The sequence below is a fragment of the Trachemys scripta genome, chromosome 4, assembly GCF_013100865.1.
Source record: "Trachemys scripta elegans isolate TJP31775 chromosome 4, CAS_Tse_1.0, whole genome shotgun sequence".
In the NCBI taxonomy this organism is placed as follows: Eukaryota; Metazoa; Chordata; order Testudines; family Emydidae; genus Trachemys; species Trachemys scripta.
The window spans coordinates 127,246,826-127,262,434 of record NC_048301.1 but is presented as its reverse complement, the minus strand read 5'-3'; the positions used below and the strand labels follow the sequence as shown (position 1 = coordinate 127,262,434).

General features: G+C 50.0%; 1 protein-coding gene across 2 annotated transcripts in view; it reads left to right on the top strand.

Moving 5' to 3' along the window:
* GRM4 (glutamate metabotropic receptor 4) overlaps window positions 1-15,609 on the top strand; it is a 217,772-nt gene that overhangs the window by 192,798 nt on the left and 9,365 nt on the right. For both annotated transcript variants that reach the window (XM_034767394.1, XM_034767395.1), the window contains one exon: window positions 10,844-11,090. In XM_034767394.1, coding sequence (XP_034623285.1) covers window positions 10,844-11,090 — 247 coding nt within the window. The remainder of the gene's footprint in view (window positions 1-10,843; window positions 11,091-15,609) is intronic.

Sequence of the window (15,609 nt, the reverse complement as noted above, 5' to 3'; positions counted from 1 at the left end):
GATCTAGGCCTCTGCCGTTCTGCACGCTAAACCAAGGCTTATTGAGCATGCTATTTCAACCTTGGGCCCTCTGTTGCAGGTATAGATGGTGGAACTGGAGTCTACTACTATCAGAGGAGGAAGCTGAGAGAAAGGATGGCTTTGAGGTTACAGTGCCGGCCTGGGAAACAGGGGTTCAGTTCTTAGCTCTGCCATGGGTTCCCTGTGTGACCTTGGGCACATCACTTAGCATTCATGTGCCTCTGGGGATGATAATCCTTCATCTGTTTGATTGTAAACTCATTGGGGTAGGGGACCGTCTCTTAGGGGGCGTGTACGAACAGCGCCTTGCACAGTGGAGCCCTGATCTTAGATGAGGCCTCTAGGTGCTACCACAACACAAATAATATAGTGCTCCCCAGATCTAAGGATGCCCCCTTAAAATGGCTTCATGGTGGGTGGGGGGGAAGGGGAGTAGGGGAGGTATGCACGCACACAAAGTGTTTTGCTGCCGGTGGCTGAGATTAAACCCTAGATGCTTCCTCAAAGCATCTGTGCTCAAGTCCCATCGGAGTTACCCGAGCAAAGCTGGCTCATTGTTTTCTACTGAAGGAGTCAGATGAGATCTCAATTTTATTTTACCTTTTTTTTTTTTTTTCCTCTCACCCTGTGTCTACAACTTTGGATGGAGGCGGCATATTGTTATAACAAGTCCCCGAGCCCTTTCTCAAAGGAGCCTCTTATCCCTGCAGATCCCGGCGGATTACAGAAATAGCAATAACAGAGGATCTAAAGAATGAGACAATTTCCTGTTCCGATAAGGCAGAAGCCGAAGAGCAGAGTCATTGTAAATTTCTCTGTTTATCACATTTGCTTTCACAGACGGAGAGAAGAGGATAAAATGTGGCCACTTGTTTGTTGCACAAGGGCTCTTGGTGAAATGAATCCTAGAATATCAGGGTTGGAAGGGACCTCAGGAGGTATCTAGTCCAACCCCCTGCTCAAAGCAGCACCAATCCCCAACTAAAGCATCCCAGCCAGGGCTTTGTCAAACTGGGCCTTAAAAACCCCTAAGGATGGTGATTCCACCACCTCCCTAGGTGACCCATTCCAGTGCTTCACCACCCTCCTAGTGAAAAAGTTTTTCCTAATATCCAACCTAAACCTCCCCCACTGCAACTTGAGACCATTATCCTTGTTCCGTCAATGAAATCATGAAAGGGACTCTTGCGTGGCTTGTCCATATCACCAGAGCCCCAAGATAGAATGTCTAAGGGATGGGTTCAGAGGGGTAATGATACAAAGGATTTGATGGATGAGTATCCATGTAAAAGCATCCAGTGGAGATTTAACTATTTGTTCCACTTATTAGCTCCCCTGGCTCAACCTCCTACCATGCCTGTGTCCCCATTTGACCTCCCATGTGTTGCACACATTTACACTAGATCTGAGGCCATCAGACTACTCTGTAGCTTTTAAAGTGAATTGAGTGCTGGTGACAGGCAGCGGATTAGCAGCACCAGAGATGGGCGCTGTGCAGTTGGCCAGGCGATGGGGACTGTAGGAGCTGAACTAATGGCTGGGAGCTGGAGCAAGGCAAATTCAGACTAGAGATAAGGTGGAATTTTTTTAGCAGGGAGGGGAATTAGCCATTGGCACAACTTACCAGGGTTTGTGGAGAATTCTCCATCGCTGGAAGTTTTAAAATCCAGATTGGATGTTTTTCCTAAAAGACTATTTTCGTTTAACCGCTGCTATTGGGCCTAAAGCAGAAATTAATTCAGGGAAGTGATGTGACTTGTGTTCTGCAGGTGGTCAGACACAATGCTTCCTTCTAGCCTTAAAATGTATGACTCCGTGACCAAGAAGAGTGCAGGGGGATTATGCAGTCACTTAGGTTTGGATCTAGACTCCATTGGAGCCAATGGGAAGACTCCTATTGAAGTCAGTGGGCTTTAGCTCAAGCCCTTAGGAGGCTGGTGCTCATGGCTTGGAGGCAACATCATTTTGTTGCTGTTTGTTTCTAATGTTCTTTGTGTGTAAAGGTTTAAGAGGCTCATAGCTTCGAGCCTCCTGGAAAAGGATGGTTTGTGGAAGGCGGGAGATGGTACGGCAGATAGGGTTGCGGAGGGGAGTGCAACCTGGAGAAAGGCCCTGGGACTGGCAAGGGAGCAGGGCAGAATGGGATGGGGCGGCAGCCAGACAAGGGGGTTGGGCTGAGTGAAGAGAGCACAGGGGAGGGAGGGGAAGGAGAACAGGGCTGAGCCAGGTGAAAATAGAGGACTTGGCTGTTTGAATGTTCCCAGTGGCTGGGTTGCTGTGTGGCCTCTTGGTGCCATTCCTGCTTAATTGGCTTGGCTACCCCCTTCCAAGGCTCTGCCCCAAGGGAAGTGGCCAGAAGGAAGGGGCATGGCTGGGGTGCCTTTGTGATACAATGATCCCCGGCTGCATTAATGACCCTTGGGAAGGCCTGATCTAATTTAGAGTATCCCTGAGGCTATTCTAAACTACATCATGGTCTGGGATGGGATCAGAGATGGGATCCTTTGCTCTCCCGCCTCCTTGGGTGCAGCCAGCACTTATTGGATACATAGAGGATGATGTAGGCAGGCACATCAAAAGATCTCAGGCCCCTAGGTAAGGCGGCTCTGAACCACGCGGTCACCACACAAATATACGGGTGGTAGATATAGCTGGGGTGCCATTCCCAGCTCTCCCATAGGCTCCCTCTGTGGCCCTCCCTTTAATTAATCCAGTTTCATGCTCCCCCTGGGAGGTAGGTCAGGATTTTATTCCTATTGTACAAGTGGGGAAACTGAGGCGCAGAGCCAGGCTGCAGAGTTGGGAACAGAACCCAGGTCTCCTGCTTTAACCACTAGACACATTCCCTAGAGCAATGGTTCTCCACTTTTTCCATACAGGGGGACACACCCCTCTCCATCTAGCCAGGATCATGCTCCCATTTAACAATGTGGGAGGGGCATGGTGGTCATGACCCCCTGGCACCAGTTCAGGATGTTGGGTTGAGAGCCCCTGCTCTGGAAGGGTGGGCTGCACCTGCTCTTGGGAAGTCACTCACAGGCTTTGCAGCCTTGGTTTCCTACTGGATTCAGTGCAGCTCTTGGATCCCCTTGGACTGGCCCATAGTGTGATTTGTTTCATCTGCGATTCATCCGCAGGCTGTGACTTGGCTGACCTCACTGCAGTGTTCCAGTCCTTTAAAACCCCCAGGCTGGATCAACTCAATGCACAGTCTTCCGGGTTGCACTTGAAAAGAGCCCAGGCCAGCTTCGACTGGCTCAGTGCAGCAACCGCAGCAGCTCATCTCTGTGGGCTGAGTCACTCTGAGTACAAGACACCGGCACCCCGATCTCTGCACTGGCTGCCTATTTGCTTCAACATGCGACTCACGGGGTCTGGTCAGGATCTAGAAGGCCCTATGCCAGAGAGGGGTCTGAGTTCTTTGAATGTGTCGTCAAACCAGTGGATAAGGGAGAGTTGGAAGATATAACTTTTTAAAAGCCTCGGACAAAGTTCCTGCCAAGAGGCTATTAAGGAAGCTAAGTTGTCCCGGAGTGGGAAGCAAAGTACTGTCGCGGATCAGAAACAGGCTAAGAGACAGGGAACAAAGGCTAGCAATTAGTGGTCAATTTCCAGTATGGCAGAAGGTTACCAGCAAGGTGCCTCAAGGTTCTGTGCTAGGTCCAGTGTTGTTTAATATATTTATCATTGATCTGGAAAAGGAGGCGAACAGGAAGGGGAGACAAAGTTACTGATGTTCATCAAGGCTAGAAAGGACAGTGGGGAGTTTCAGAGGGCTCTTATAAAGCTAGGTGAAAGGCCAGCAGGCTAGGAGATGAAATCCAGAGGAGACAAATGCAAGGTGATGTGTGCTAGAGGGAATAGCTTGAACTAGTCCCACACTTTGCTGAGTCTTAAATGCAACTGTAACCACTCAGGAAAAAGACCAGGGCATCGTTGTGGCCAGCACAATGTCAAGCTCTGCTCAAGGCACAGCAGTGCTCAAAGAAGCAAACCGAATGTTAGCAGAGGTACGGCGTGGGAGACAAAATAATACTGACAATCCCATAATTGCATGCGCTCTCCTTGAACAGCGTGTCCCGTCTTGGCCACCCCAAGTCAGCAGAGAAAAAGGTCAGTGGTGCTACACTGATTTATACGAATTGAGGATTTGGCCTAAGGATTCTGAATGCAAATGTAGTTGACCAGCGCAGCTGCCCCAAATGGAGTGGATGCAAACAGTGTTCCAGAACTTAAGGGATTCTTTAGTTAGAGCTTTAAAATCCTTTCATCTGGGTCAGCTAAGGAGTTATTAGCAATACGGGGCCAAATGAATCCCTGAGCTCAATGGGGAGTGCCACCAAGCACAAGTTTGGTCCCGGTGGGCAAACTTTGCTCTCAGTTAGTTACCCTGCTATAAATCTATAGAGTCTGCTCTTGCTTTCACTGGTGTAAGTGAAACTGGAGTGGATGGAGTTACACTGGTGAGAGGAGAATGAGATCCCTTGACTTTATGGGAATGAATCGGGATTTGCAGTGGGGTAAGCATGAGCAGAAAGTGGCCTGTAGAGTCAGACCAGCAGCTAACGTACATTGATTGATACCAGCTGGGGATCAGGGCCCTGGGCAACAATGGAATTCAATCCATTTAAAGCAGCTGGGGGAATCAATCTGACCCTTTCCATGCAATGGAGCTACATCCATTTACAGCAGGTGGGGATGTGGCCCATAACGTCTGTCTTGACAGCGTCCCTTTAAGGCTGCCAGCCTGGTCCAACCGCCCAGCTCCTGGCTGGCAGTGAAATCATTAAGCTGCTGTTTCCCCTGGAGTCCCTCATGGCTAGCGAATCCAAATAACTTTTTGTTTTCCCCTTCCCCTGCCTGTTGTATTAATTGCTGCTAACAGCCCAACATGGGCCTGGCATGCAGAGATAATGCTCCAGTCATCTCGACATGGGTCCCCTTTTGTACATGACACACGTAGCAATTTGTACTGACCCCTTTTGTTGTTGTTGTTTGTGGTGTGTGTGTTTGTGGGGACATTCAGAGAGTATTGGATTATATGCATCACCAGAGCTCATGGGGATTAATCAGTCGCTGGGAAAGTCTTTCAGAGCGTCTGGAAATCAGTCACACTCCTCGTTACTTTGAGCGCAGGGCTTAGGTCTTGTATAGTGTCTCACTTCCCCCTCCAGCCTGTGTGTTGATCTTGATCTGTTCTTTCTTCCTTAGCCAACATACTTTGCTGTCTTAGCAGGCCTGTCCTTTATTGCAATGATCTGATCCCAAGCCAGTTGAAATTAATTGGAGGCTTCCCATTTGCCTCACTGGACTTGGGATCCGGCACGTACTGCTGAATTAGATATGTGGAACATCTTTCCAGACGCTATCGGTTTCCAACCTGCCTGCCTTTCTGGGTGCTTGATTTGAAGCCAGGTTCGTACCTTACTTAAACTGATGTATATCCAGAGCGACTTGATGGCCTGGTGCTCATGGCTTGGAGGCAACATCATTTTGTTGCTGTTTGTTTCTAATGTTCTTTGTGTGTAAAGGTTTAAGAGGCTCATAGTTTCGAGCCTCCTGGAAAAGGATGGTTTGCGGAAGGCGGGAGATGGTACGGCAGATAGGGTTGCGGAGGGGAGTGCAACCTGGAGAAAGGCCCTGGGACTGTGTAACTCAGAGCAGAAAGTTTGGTCCATGAACTGTGTTTTGGGTCACAAACAGAATGGGTTTGCTGGGTCTCTGTCTAATCCCCAGTTGACATTAGTCTGCAAAAACCAGCATATTGTTCAAAGACATGGCAGGCAGGCTCTGCTCAGGATTGGGGGGGTAAGGGGAGTTGTTTGTCAACGGTGAGGTGCATTGGCAGAACTGTATGTATTCAATGAGGGCCAGTGCTGGTCAGGGTTGAGGGGCATTGGTAGAGCTGTGTGGGAGCCCAGGACTGTGGTAACAGGGTGCTGCAGACCAAGAAGGAGGTGCACCAAAAGAACTGGTTGTGGGAAGCTTGCACTGAGGCAGCCTGAGTGATTCTAACCTCCAGTGCCATCCATCTGCACTTAACACCCAAGAGTCTAAAATTCAGGTGGGAGTTGATATATAGGCCTAGGCAGGAAACACGGTAATTGCTGCATTTCTGCCTCCACCATGATGCTTGTGCTGGGTCTGAGTCTGGAGAGAAAATGAGGGGGGAACAAAAACCAGTCACGGCTGCAGCTGTCCGTTTGCAGCAACAATATGGAGTGGCAGGTTTGCTGCACTCTGGCCCCAGGAGGCCTGGGGTCTTAGGACTTGGAAGCAACAATGAATCTCTGCTGATCTGAATCCCTTTGAAAGGCATCCATCAAGCACAAAGGGAGAATTATGGATGAGAGAGCTGAGAGGAGCATTGATGAAAGCTGATGATTTCCACCGCTCCACATCTGTCCGGACCTCAGCAAACCTTGTCAGGTACCTTGAGCCTGCTGCGGGTGTGCCTCCCTTCTGCTGACCCCCACAGTGGGGTAATGTTGCTCAGCAGGTGAGGCTCATGCAGGCTACATTGCTAGAACGGCAGGGCTTTTGTTTGCAATCAGCTGAACTGCTCTGGTCCACAGGGATTGGGGTCTGACAGAGCGGGCGTCTGGCAGTCAGGACACCAGGATTCTAGGGGAGGTTCTACAAGGAGTGTCAGTGACTGTCTGGCCAGCAAGATCTAGGACGTGAGCTGAGCGGGCCTAAAGCAGGAACCTTAGGAGAAGTGCAGCCAGGGGAGAATGTTTGGACCCAGTTGGCACTGGGAGACTCAGCACTTCCAAAAATCACACCGAGGTGTCTCCGTTTGAGCTGTTGAGACAGCCACAATTGCTGTCCACTTGTGAAAATTTTGACCCAAATGACTATCGGATGCTTTCACTCCCCCTTCTCCCCAAGTTCTGCATTATTCCATTCCTGTCACCAGTCCCACTCTGGATCTGGTCACTAGTTCAATGTTAGCCTAGGACAGTAGTGAGCAGAAATGGAGCAAGCCGGTGGCTGTCTGATGGCCCCTATTTGAGATGAGTTAACTCATATCCATCCTGTTCCTAAAGAATGTAGGCACCAGTGTAAACTGGTATTCAGGCAACACACAGGGTTAACGCCTGTACTGCTGTGAAAAGTACCATGGGATCTGACATCACCATGAGTGGTCAGGACCTTGGTTTTAAATCACACTGGAAAATGGCAGCCCCCAACCTGTATGGCAGCCCCCAGGGCATGCTGGGGCATTGGGTTTCTACGTACCAGGGGCGAGAGTCAGTCTTGGCCTATCCAGTCTGCTAAACTGCTTTGGGACCAGATAAATGGAAGATGCTTTTTCATGCAAAATTGTCCTTAGTAGCCAAAAGAGGGGAAGAGAGGCAGGGAAAATACAAGAGAGAAGCAGAATTTTTCCTAACTGGGTGGTTTTTCCAAAGCGGCCTGCCAGACAGGGCTCTAACAGCCTGGGGAATTTTGGAATTCTTGGCCCTTTTGTATGGAAATTGCATGTCCTAGCAGCCAGGCTCACTCGCACACACACACCCCCCCCCCCCCAGCACCCTGGCTGTCTCAGAAGAGAAGCTGAGGAGTGCATGAGCCATGGACACCAAACTCCTTTCTGTCCCATATATGGGGCTCCCTCCAGCTCAGTTTGAAACACAGTGTCAAAGATCAGTGCAGGTGAGTAGTGCCACTGCTAATCTCTCTCTCTCTCTCTCTCTCTCTCTCAGGTGCTTATAAAGTCCCTTTACCGTCGTATTTGTGCACCTCACAATTTTTAGTGTAGTTCTCCTCTCCACACCCCTGTGAGATAGGGAAGTGCTATAAACCCGTTGGTACAGATGGAGAAACTGAGGCACAGAGCAACTGGGGAAATGACTTGCCCATAATCACCCAGCCTGTCAGTGGCAGAAATGGGAATAGCATCCAGGAGTCCTGACTCTTCGAGCCCTACAACAGTCCCAGCCAGGCTAAGGGTGGATTCGCAAAGGTATTTAGGCATCTAACTCCCATTAATTGAGTTAGGTGCCTAAATACCTTCGCGAGTCGCACCCTGAGTTGCCATAGGTTTCCCAGGAAATCTGTGGCAAAGCAGAGAACTGCATCTGGGTCTCCTGAGTCCAGGCTAGTGCCCTAATCCGTGGGCCATCAACCAGGACTGCACTGTCTAAGTGCTGTCAACCTTCATGCCTATTGCCAGGGCTAAAATCCACACAAGAAATTATTATAAAGCAGACACCGTGCCGCAGCTGAGCCAGAGGGTGAAGTTGGAAAGCCGCCTTGAACCTCGTCTGAATCCTTGTTAGCAACTGGAGTTCACAGCCGGGAACAAATCTGGAGCCGGCCTGAAATCCAGAACTTGTGGTCGGGGTGGGGAGATGAAAGTGGAAGATGATGCCAAAAAGGGGGCTGAGCAGGGAGGAGGGACATGTAACCGGGGTTCCATGGGGTTGCCCGGCCCTGCCCCCTTGTTGCGATAGGGCCAGATGTGGGTGCTCCCCCTCTTGATGCCGACTGATTGACACATCTCCAGCTCGCGAGGCGCCTGCCAAGCCCTTTCCATTGAAAAATGGATTATTCTACAGTCAGATTAATGGGCTTTCATTTTGCAAAACATCTGTCACCGTTAGTCCTGGACAGTGAGCGTGAAATTAGTTTTGACTGCAGAAAGGCTACGTCGGTGTGTAATATGTGACTAACATTCCAACGGCTCAGGGAGCAAGCTGGTGAATGAGAATTACCTGTTGAAAGAAGACAGGGCTGCATCTATATGCACAGGGAGAAGGGAGCATGTGGGTGCTAGAGGGGCATGTATGTGTTTCCGTAGTAAGGTTTCCATACCATGCCCTTTGCAGGGGTATCTGAGACCCTATCTGTTGCCAATGGTATGTGCAGACATGGGTTTAAGAGTCTTGTTCCGAGAGGGGATGTGTGTAGTAGAGGTGTGTGGGCGGGAGGACTCTGCGTCTCTCTCTTGAGTGATTCTAGGGCTTTCTAAACTTTGTGTTTGCCACTGATGCCTTGACAAGTCGGCTTGCTATGTCTGTACTGATGCTGTATGGGGAGGGCTGTCGGTGGTTTCTGCCCAGCGATGCGTTGCACTACTAGAGTGTATCTGACAACCACAAAGTGGCTTAGAGGAGTGGGGAAGTTCCAGGATCAGAAGCCACATTTTTCAGATGGGGGAAACGGTGGTACAGCGAGTGGAAAGCGGCTTGCCTCCAATCACACAGCCTGTCAGTGTCGGAAATGGGAATAGAACCCTGGAGTCCTGATGCCCAGAGCCCTGCAGTAGCTACCCAACCATGCCTTCATCAGTAGCGTGCAAAATGATACGTTGTTTTCCTACACGCTGGCCCTTGAGATGAGGCCAGATAGAGTCACAGAGTTTAAGGGCAGAAGGGGCCACCAGATCATCCAGTCTGACCTCCTGTACATCACAGGCCAGCAAGATCCCCCAGCGCCTGCACCTTAAACCCAACAACGGAAACTAACCAACCAATGACAGCTCTCAGGAGACTAGACTGTTCTGTGCCACAGCGAGAGAAGAGAAGGGACTGAGGTGCACCTGTGCCAGAGGCCCCCGCAATGGCAGGCAAATGATGTTCTTCTATGTTTCGATGCACACATTAAATATCTGTACCTCTGTCTTCTCCCACCCAAAGTATCCCATAATGATTTCAGTCCTGACTCCCATTCGATGCTCAAGTATCCCCCCTACCTTCTCGGTTTCCTTCTCATAGCTGAACTATTTCGATCTGACTTCCCCACTCCTCTGAAGTGATGAACCAAGCCCTGGGGATGCTAACCTGCTGGTGCAATCACGTTCCCAGGGCAATGAAACCATTCGCATGCCAGCAGCACTCCCCTCTCAGCCTCCCCAAGAGTCCACATTGCTGACTCCCGTGGTAAAGTGACGGAGGTACTGATCCCACCCCAGCACTGCTAATACTCTGATAAACTGGGCACAACATAGCACACCCTCATTCCAGCAAAGCGCTGGAGATGCCCATTTTGATTGGATGGATTGATCCCATCTCTAGGTTAAATCCAACAACTCTTTCCCCGCCCCACCCCCTTCCAGCAGCTCCACAGGCATGCGGAGTGGAAGGTGAAATGTCTTGCATCCTGCTCTGGAGAAGAGCTGGAGGGCTCAGTTTGATAAGGGGCCTTTCACCTCTGGCTGCCACTTCCGTGCAAGCTCACCTGCAGTCCTGCCAGAGCATTAAGGCACGTTGGGGTGATCATATGGGTGGGTGTGGGGGGGGAGCTTACATGGCTGCTTCCTGTATTTTATATGTTTGTGCTGAGGTCACTTAAGTTACTCCAGGTTTATACTGGAGCACTTGAGACCTGTTCCTGGCCTTAGCCTGAAGACTAATCTCTGCCGTGTAACAGGTGGTTATGGAAAACAGATCCACCAAAATGCAAGATCCTTACTTTAGACAGCAGAAACCCTTCTCCATCTCATCCTTTCCCTTTATTCCCTCCTGTCTTTTCACCCCACATCCTCTGTAGCCCTACTTTCCATCCACCCACCCATCAAAACAGCCATCTTTAATGTTTGTATCCATCCCGTTGTTCATTTGCTCGTTTGACCTTCCATCCCTCCTATTTCCTTCCATTTAGCCTTATTCCAGATCTCCATCTGCTCCATCCGTCCTCGTTTCCAACCCCAATTGATTGCTCCATCATCTTTTTATCCACATTCCCCCTCTCCTCTCGGTTGTCTTTGTCCCTAGTTGGATGCTTCTCGACGTAGAGGCAGTTGCAGAGGGGAGGGGGGATGAACATGTCTGGGAAGGGGTTCGCAGGCCTGAGCGCGCTACCTTGTGTCTTCCAGATGTACATCCAAACCATGACGCTGACCATCTCGGTGAGCCTCAGCGCCTCCGTCTCGCTGGGCATGCTCTACATGCCCAAGGTGTACATCATCCTCTTCCACCCGGAGCAGAACGTCCCCAAGCGCAAACGCAGCCTCAAGGCGGTGGTGACGGCCGCCACCATGTCCAACAAATTCACTCAGAAGGGAGGTTTCCGACCCAACGGAGAAGCCAAATCAGAACTGTGTGAAAATCTTGAAACGCAAGGTAACGTCCCCTCAGCTGCATGGCCAACCTTCCCCGCTGCCAAGGAAATGGGGCCAAGGCTCCTTGATGGTGCGCGGGCTGCCGGTGGGTGACTATGGCTGCTCCATTTGACTCAGAAGGATGAGCTTGTTCCCTTGTAAACACATTGCAGGTGACATTCAGCCCTGGGCAGAGGGGTCAGCACAGCGACTAGGCGTCCCTCCAGTCCTCAGAATGAGAGAAAGTGCTGCGTAGGGTTCGTGTGACTCTTCGGCACAAGGGGTGAACTTCACCCTGCACGATACTGCGTATTAGCCCAGTCCTGCTTCCGCGGAGGTCGAGGGGCATTGTGCCATTGGCTTTAACAAGAGGAGATGGGGGGGGGCCCTGTACCAGGCAGTTGTAAGGACACTGAGGAGTTCTGATGTCTGGAATTATGGGCCTAATGCAGCTCCCATTGAAAATCAGTGGAAAGACGCCCACCGACTTTGGGGGGTGTGGGGGGAGCGAGAGATAAGAGCCATGCTTAGTGGATTCCATCATCCCCCAACGCAATGGCCTCAGTAGCTAGAGACGGGGTGCAAGTTTCAGATCCAGGTCTAAGCCTCCCCAGAATCCAGGTGCAGGGAGTTGGTGTGGGGTGCTCTCTAATTATAGCCCCATAGCTGAAAAATGCCTTGGCTGGTTTTAATTTGCGAGGGCATATGGATAGGTTTTAATTTTCAGATGTCTTCTCTCGCCCCTCCTCCCTCTCCTGTCCTTGGAGCCTGGAGAAGCAGTCAATCAGAGCCCCTGCCTGGCGCTCTGGTAGAAGAGCCGTCCAGCTGACCTGTCCTGAAGGGCTCTGCCTGGGTTTTCGAAGCTGCGTTTGTATTTCCCATGTTTGCGTATTGGGGCTTCACAGCTTTCACTGACTTTTCTGAATGCCTCAGGGAGCCCTTTCAGAGCCTGCCTTCACCTAAGATCCCCACAGAGACACAAGTAACCTGTGGTGAGCTACTGAGGTTTGGGAGGGTGGATGGTCACATGGTGCCCACCGGGGCCGGCTCCAGGCACCAGCGCAGGAAGCAGGTGCCTGGGGCGGCCAATGGAAAGGGGCGGCACGTCCGGCTCTTCGGCGGCAATTCGGCAGCGGGTCCCTCAGTCCCTCCCGGAGGGTAGAACCTGCCGCCAAATTGCCGCCGGAGAATGAAGCAGTGGCGGTAGAGTGCCGATCGCAGCTTTTTTTTTTTGCCGCTTGGGGCGGCAAAAATGCTGGAGCCGGTCCTGGTGCCCACACCATGAACTGCAGACCCAGTGTGTTTTAACTCGCCGAGCCACAGAATCGTGGACGCTCAAGGTGGATAAGATGTGTTAGATCATCCAGATTATGCGCTTGGTTCCCAGGTGGGATTGTTGTCCCCATGCATCACAAAAGCCACAACCATGAATTGAGACTAGCTGGCTCCTTTTGTTGCCAGTCTCCAAGGACTAGATGATCACAATAGTCCCTTCTGGCCTTAAAGTCTCTGAGTCTGAGACTGATCAGGCCATGGGATGAGCTCCCCTTTGGAGGGGGTCCCTGCGGGTCAGGGGTGAAGCACTTTGGTGGTACAGTGAAGTGGAAGCTACGCTGTGGACAGAGGACTCCAATCTCCAGGGCTGTGAATCCCGCACTAAATTCACTGCATTTCCGATTTTAAATATCTCCTGGTGGGCTTTGTGCCGGAGCCCTGCAGGGCAGGTAGTACAAATCAGTGGTTCTCAACCAGGGGTACGTGTACCCCTGGGGGTATGCAGAGATCTTCCAGGGGGTACATCAACTCATCTAGATATTTGCCTAGTTTTACAACAGGCTACATAAAAAGCACTTGTGAAATCAGTACAAACTACAATATCATACAGACAATGAGTTGTTTATACTGCTCTTATGCTAGACACTGAAATGTAACTACAATATTTACATTCCAACTGATTTATTTTATATGGTAAAAATGAGAGAGTCAGCAATTTTTCAGTAATATTGTGCTGTGATTCTTGTATTTTTATGTCTGGTTTTGTAAGCAAGTAGTTTTTAAGTGAGGTGAAACTTGGGGGTACTCAAGACAAGTCAGATGCCTGCTAGGGGTACAGTAGTCTGGAAAGCTTGCGAGCCCCTGGTAAAAATTGACTTAAAAAGGCAGAGAGGGGAGGGTGACATTGTAGCAGATGAAACACCAAGACTGGATCTGGTTCCTCGTTGTTCCCTCACTTCCTGATTGATTTTGATTTTGAGTGCAATGTACTTGAGTAAAAAAGCGATCTCTAAGGCCCTAATCCCGCAAAGACGTACACATGTGCTTAACTTTAACAGTGTGGTTAGCCCCACCGAAGTCAGTGACTTAAAGTTAAGCACATGCCTAAGTCTCTGCAGGATCAGGATGTAAGGTGTCACACTGGAAACTGGTCAGTGTTCCTCTAAACTCTCTGAAATCTCAAGCTTGGGACCTGTCACTGGCCCTTTGCGAAATTGACAATTCATCCAAGCTAAGAATGGTGTTTGGTTTGTGTTACCTGTGTGAACCCCCCAGGCAAATCATAGATTCTATATTTCAGATAGGTTTGTATTATTCGTATTGGTGTTATTTAACATGTGTATCGCGATACCACCCAAAAATCCCAACCAAGCTGAGTTCCATTGTGCAAGGTGCTGTACAAACACACAATGAATAGCCTTCCTTTCTATTGTCCATCTCTGTTCTCTCTCTCTCTTCTTTCTCTAAAATACAATAGTCAGCAGAGAGAGAGGTTGGCCAGTGGTTAGGGGTCTAGCGTAGGACACCTGGGCTCAATTCCCTTCTCTGCCACAGATTTCTTTTATGACTTTGGGTTAGTCATTTAGCGTTTCTGGGCCTCATTTCCCTGCCTGTAAAATAGCTCGTCTTTACCTCATCGGGGTGTTGTGAGGACAAATACGTTAAAGATCATGAGATGTGGCCCCCATCATAAGATGCACAGCACATGAGGCTTCTGTCCTAATCAGGGCTTCTGGCTGCTACTGTACTAATCTAGTCCTTTTTATTAGTCATTTATTAATAGTAGTGAATGGGTCCAGGCTGCAAAGATGATCTGGGTTTTACACTTCCCAAATTTCAGGGGAGTTTGGATCCGGGGATTTAGTTCTGACCCACCTCTAATGTAGAGTAGTTTAAATGATTGGCCAATTGTCTTCCTCTATTGGTATGATTGGGCAGCATTGTAAACACAGTTAGGCAACCGTGGGACCACTGCTCGTTCTGCTGATCGGTACTGTCTCGTTGTTTCCGTAGACGCCCCTGTCTGTGTGTATTCACCTGTTCTCTTGTCATAGATTGTCCATCTCTGGGGTACGGACTGTCTTTTTGCTCTGTGTTTGTACAGCACCAAGCACAGTGGGGTTCTGGTCCATGGCTGGGGCACCTAGGGGGACTGCAATACAAGTAATAAACAATAAAGTTTCTATGTTCCCATCTAGGCCGCCTGTAGGTTCAACATGCATGCAGCATGTGTTACCAAACCCAACAAATACATGGGAAGTAGGCAAAATAAAAAAATCGGTATGAGTTTGTTTCCATAGCAACCCTCCCTCTGTTCTCCCCTGGGATGGGATCCCAAGAGCACTCTGAAGAATAACAAACTGAGGCTAATCCCAGTGCCGGGGCTGATTGTCAGCAGGACTTCAGTGGGAGCTTGGGGTGGGTTGTGTGTGTGCTTGATGCTACTGAAAGCCAGAGCTTCCTGCGGGAAGACTCCTGGACCTGGTCCTTCCCTGTGCTGCACCTCAGGTCGCCATTTACATGAGTGCAAAGTGTGTAAAATGCTACCCCATCTGCAAGGCATAGCGGCTTTCTGATTCCATAGAGATTTTACACTCGGCAGAGGTGTGAACGGTGCAAGGGAAGGCAGAGTCAGGCCCCATCTCTTACTGTTGTGTTGTGCATGCCGCTGCGGGCTAGCTGCTCATAACCATGCTCATACAGTAGAGGTGAAGTCTGAGCACAGGCCTGGGAGCTCGGAAAGCCGGAGTTGTAATCCCAGTTTTGGCACTGATTCCCTCTGTGACCCTGCACAAACCACATAACTTCTCCCTGCTTCTGTTTGCATGCCTGCCATGGTGGTTAATGTTGGACGGCGCAGTGTGGAGGACAACAGCTGTGTCCTTATTGCCAGTGTCGCTTCCTTGGAGTGATCCATGGCCTCATATACTCACACCCTGCTATTGTCCACCGAGCCGCACACAGTGCAGTATGGAGACTAGAATTCACCACCTTTGCCTCTGAAATTAGCTCTCTAATTTATAAGGCAAAGAAGAACTCACGTTTGCCCTTGTAGCTCCTTTATACCCCCGCCAACAGAGGCTGAGACAACCGCCAATTCATACACAATTCAAGGAGGACTGCCAAAATCCATCCAGTCATGGGCGGCATAATACTAACCCTCAAGTCGGCTTGGTTGTGTCCTGTCAGACCTCAGAGCTGCTTGTGTCTCCCTTATTATAAATAACAAATGCTCTCATTGTAATGCCAGGAGCAGGCCTGGAGCA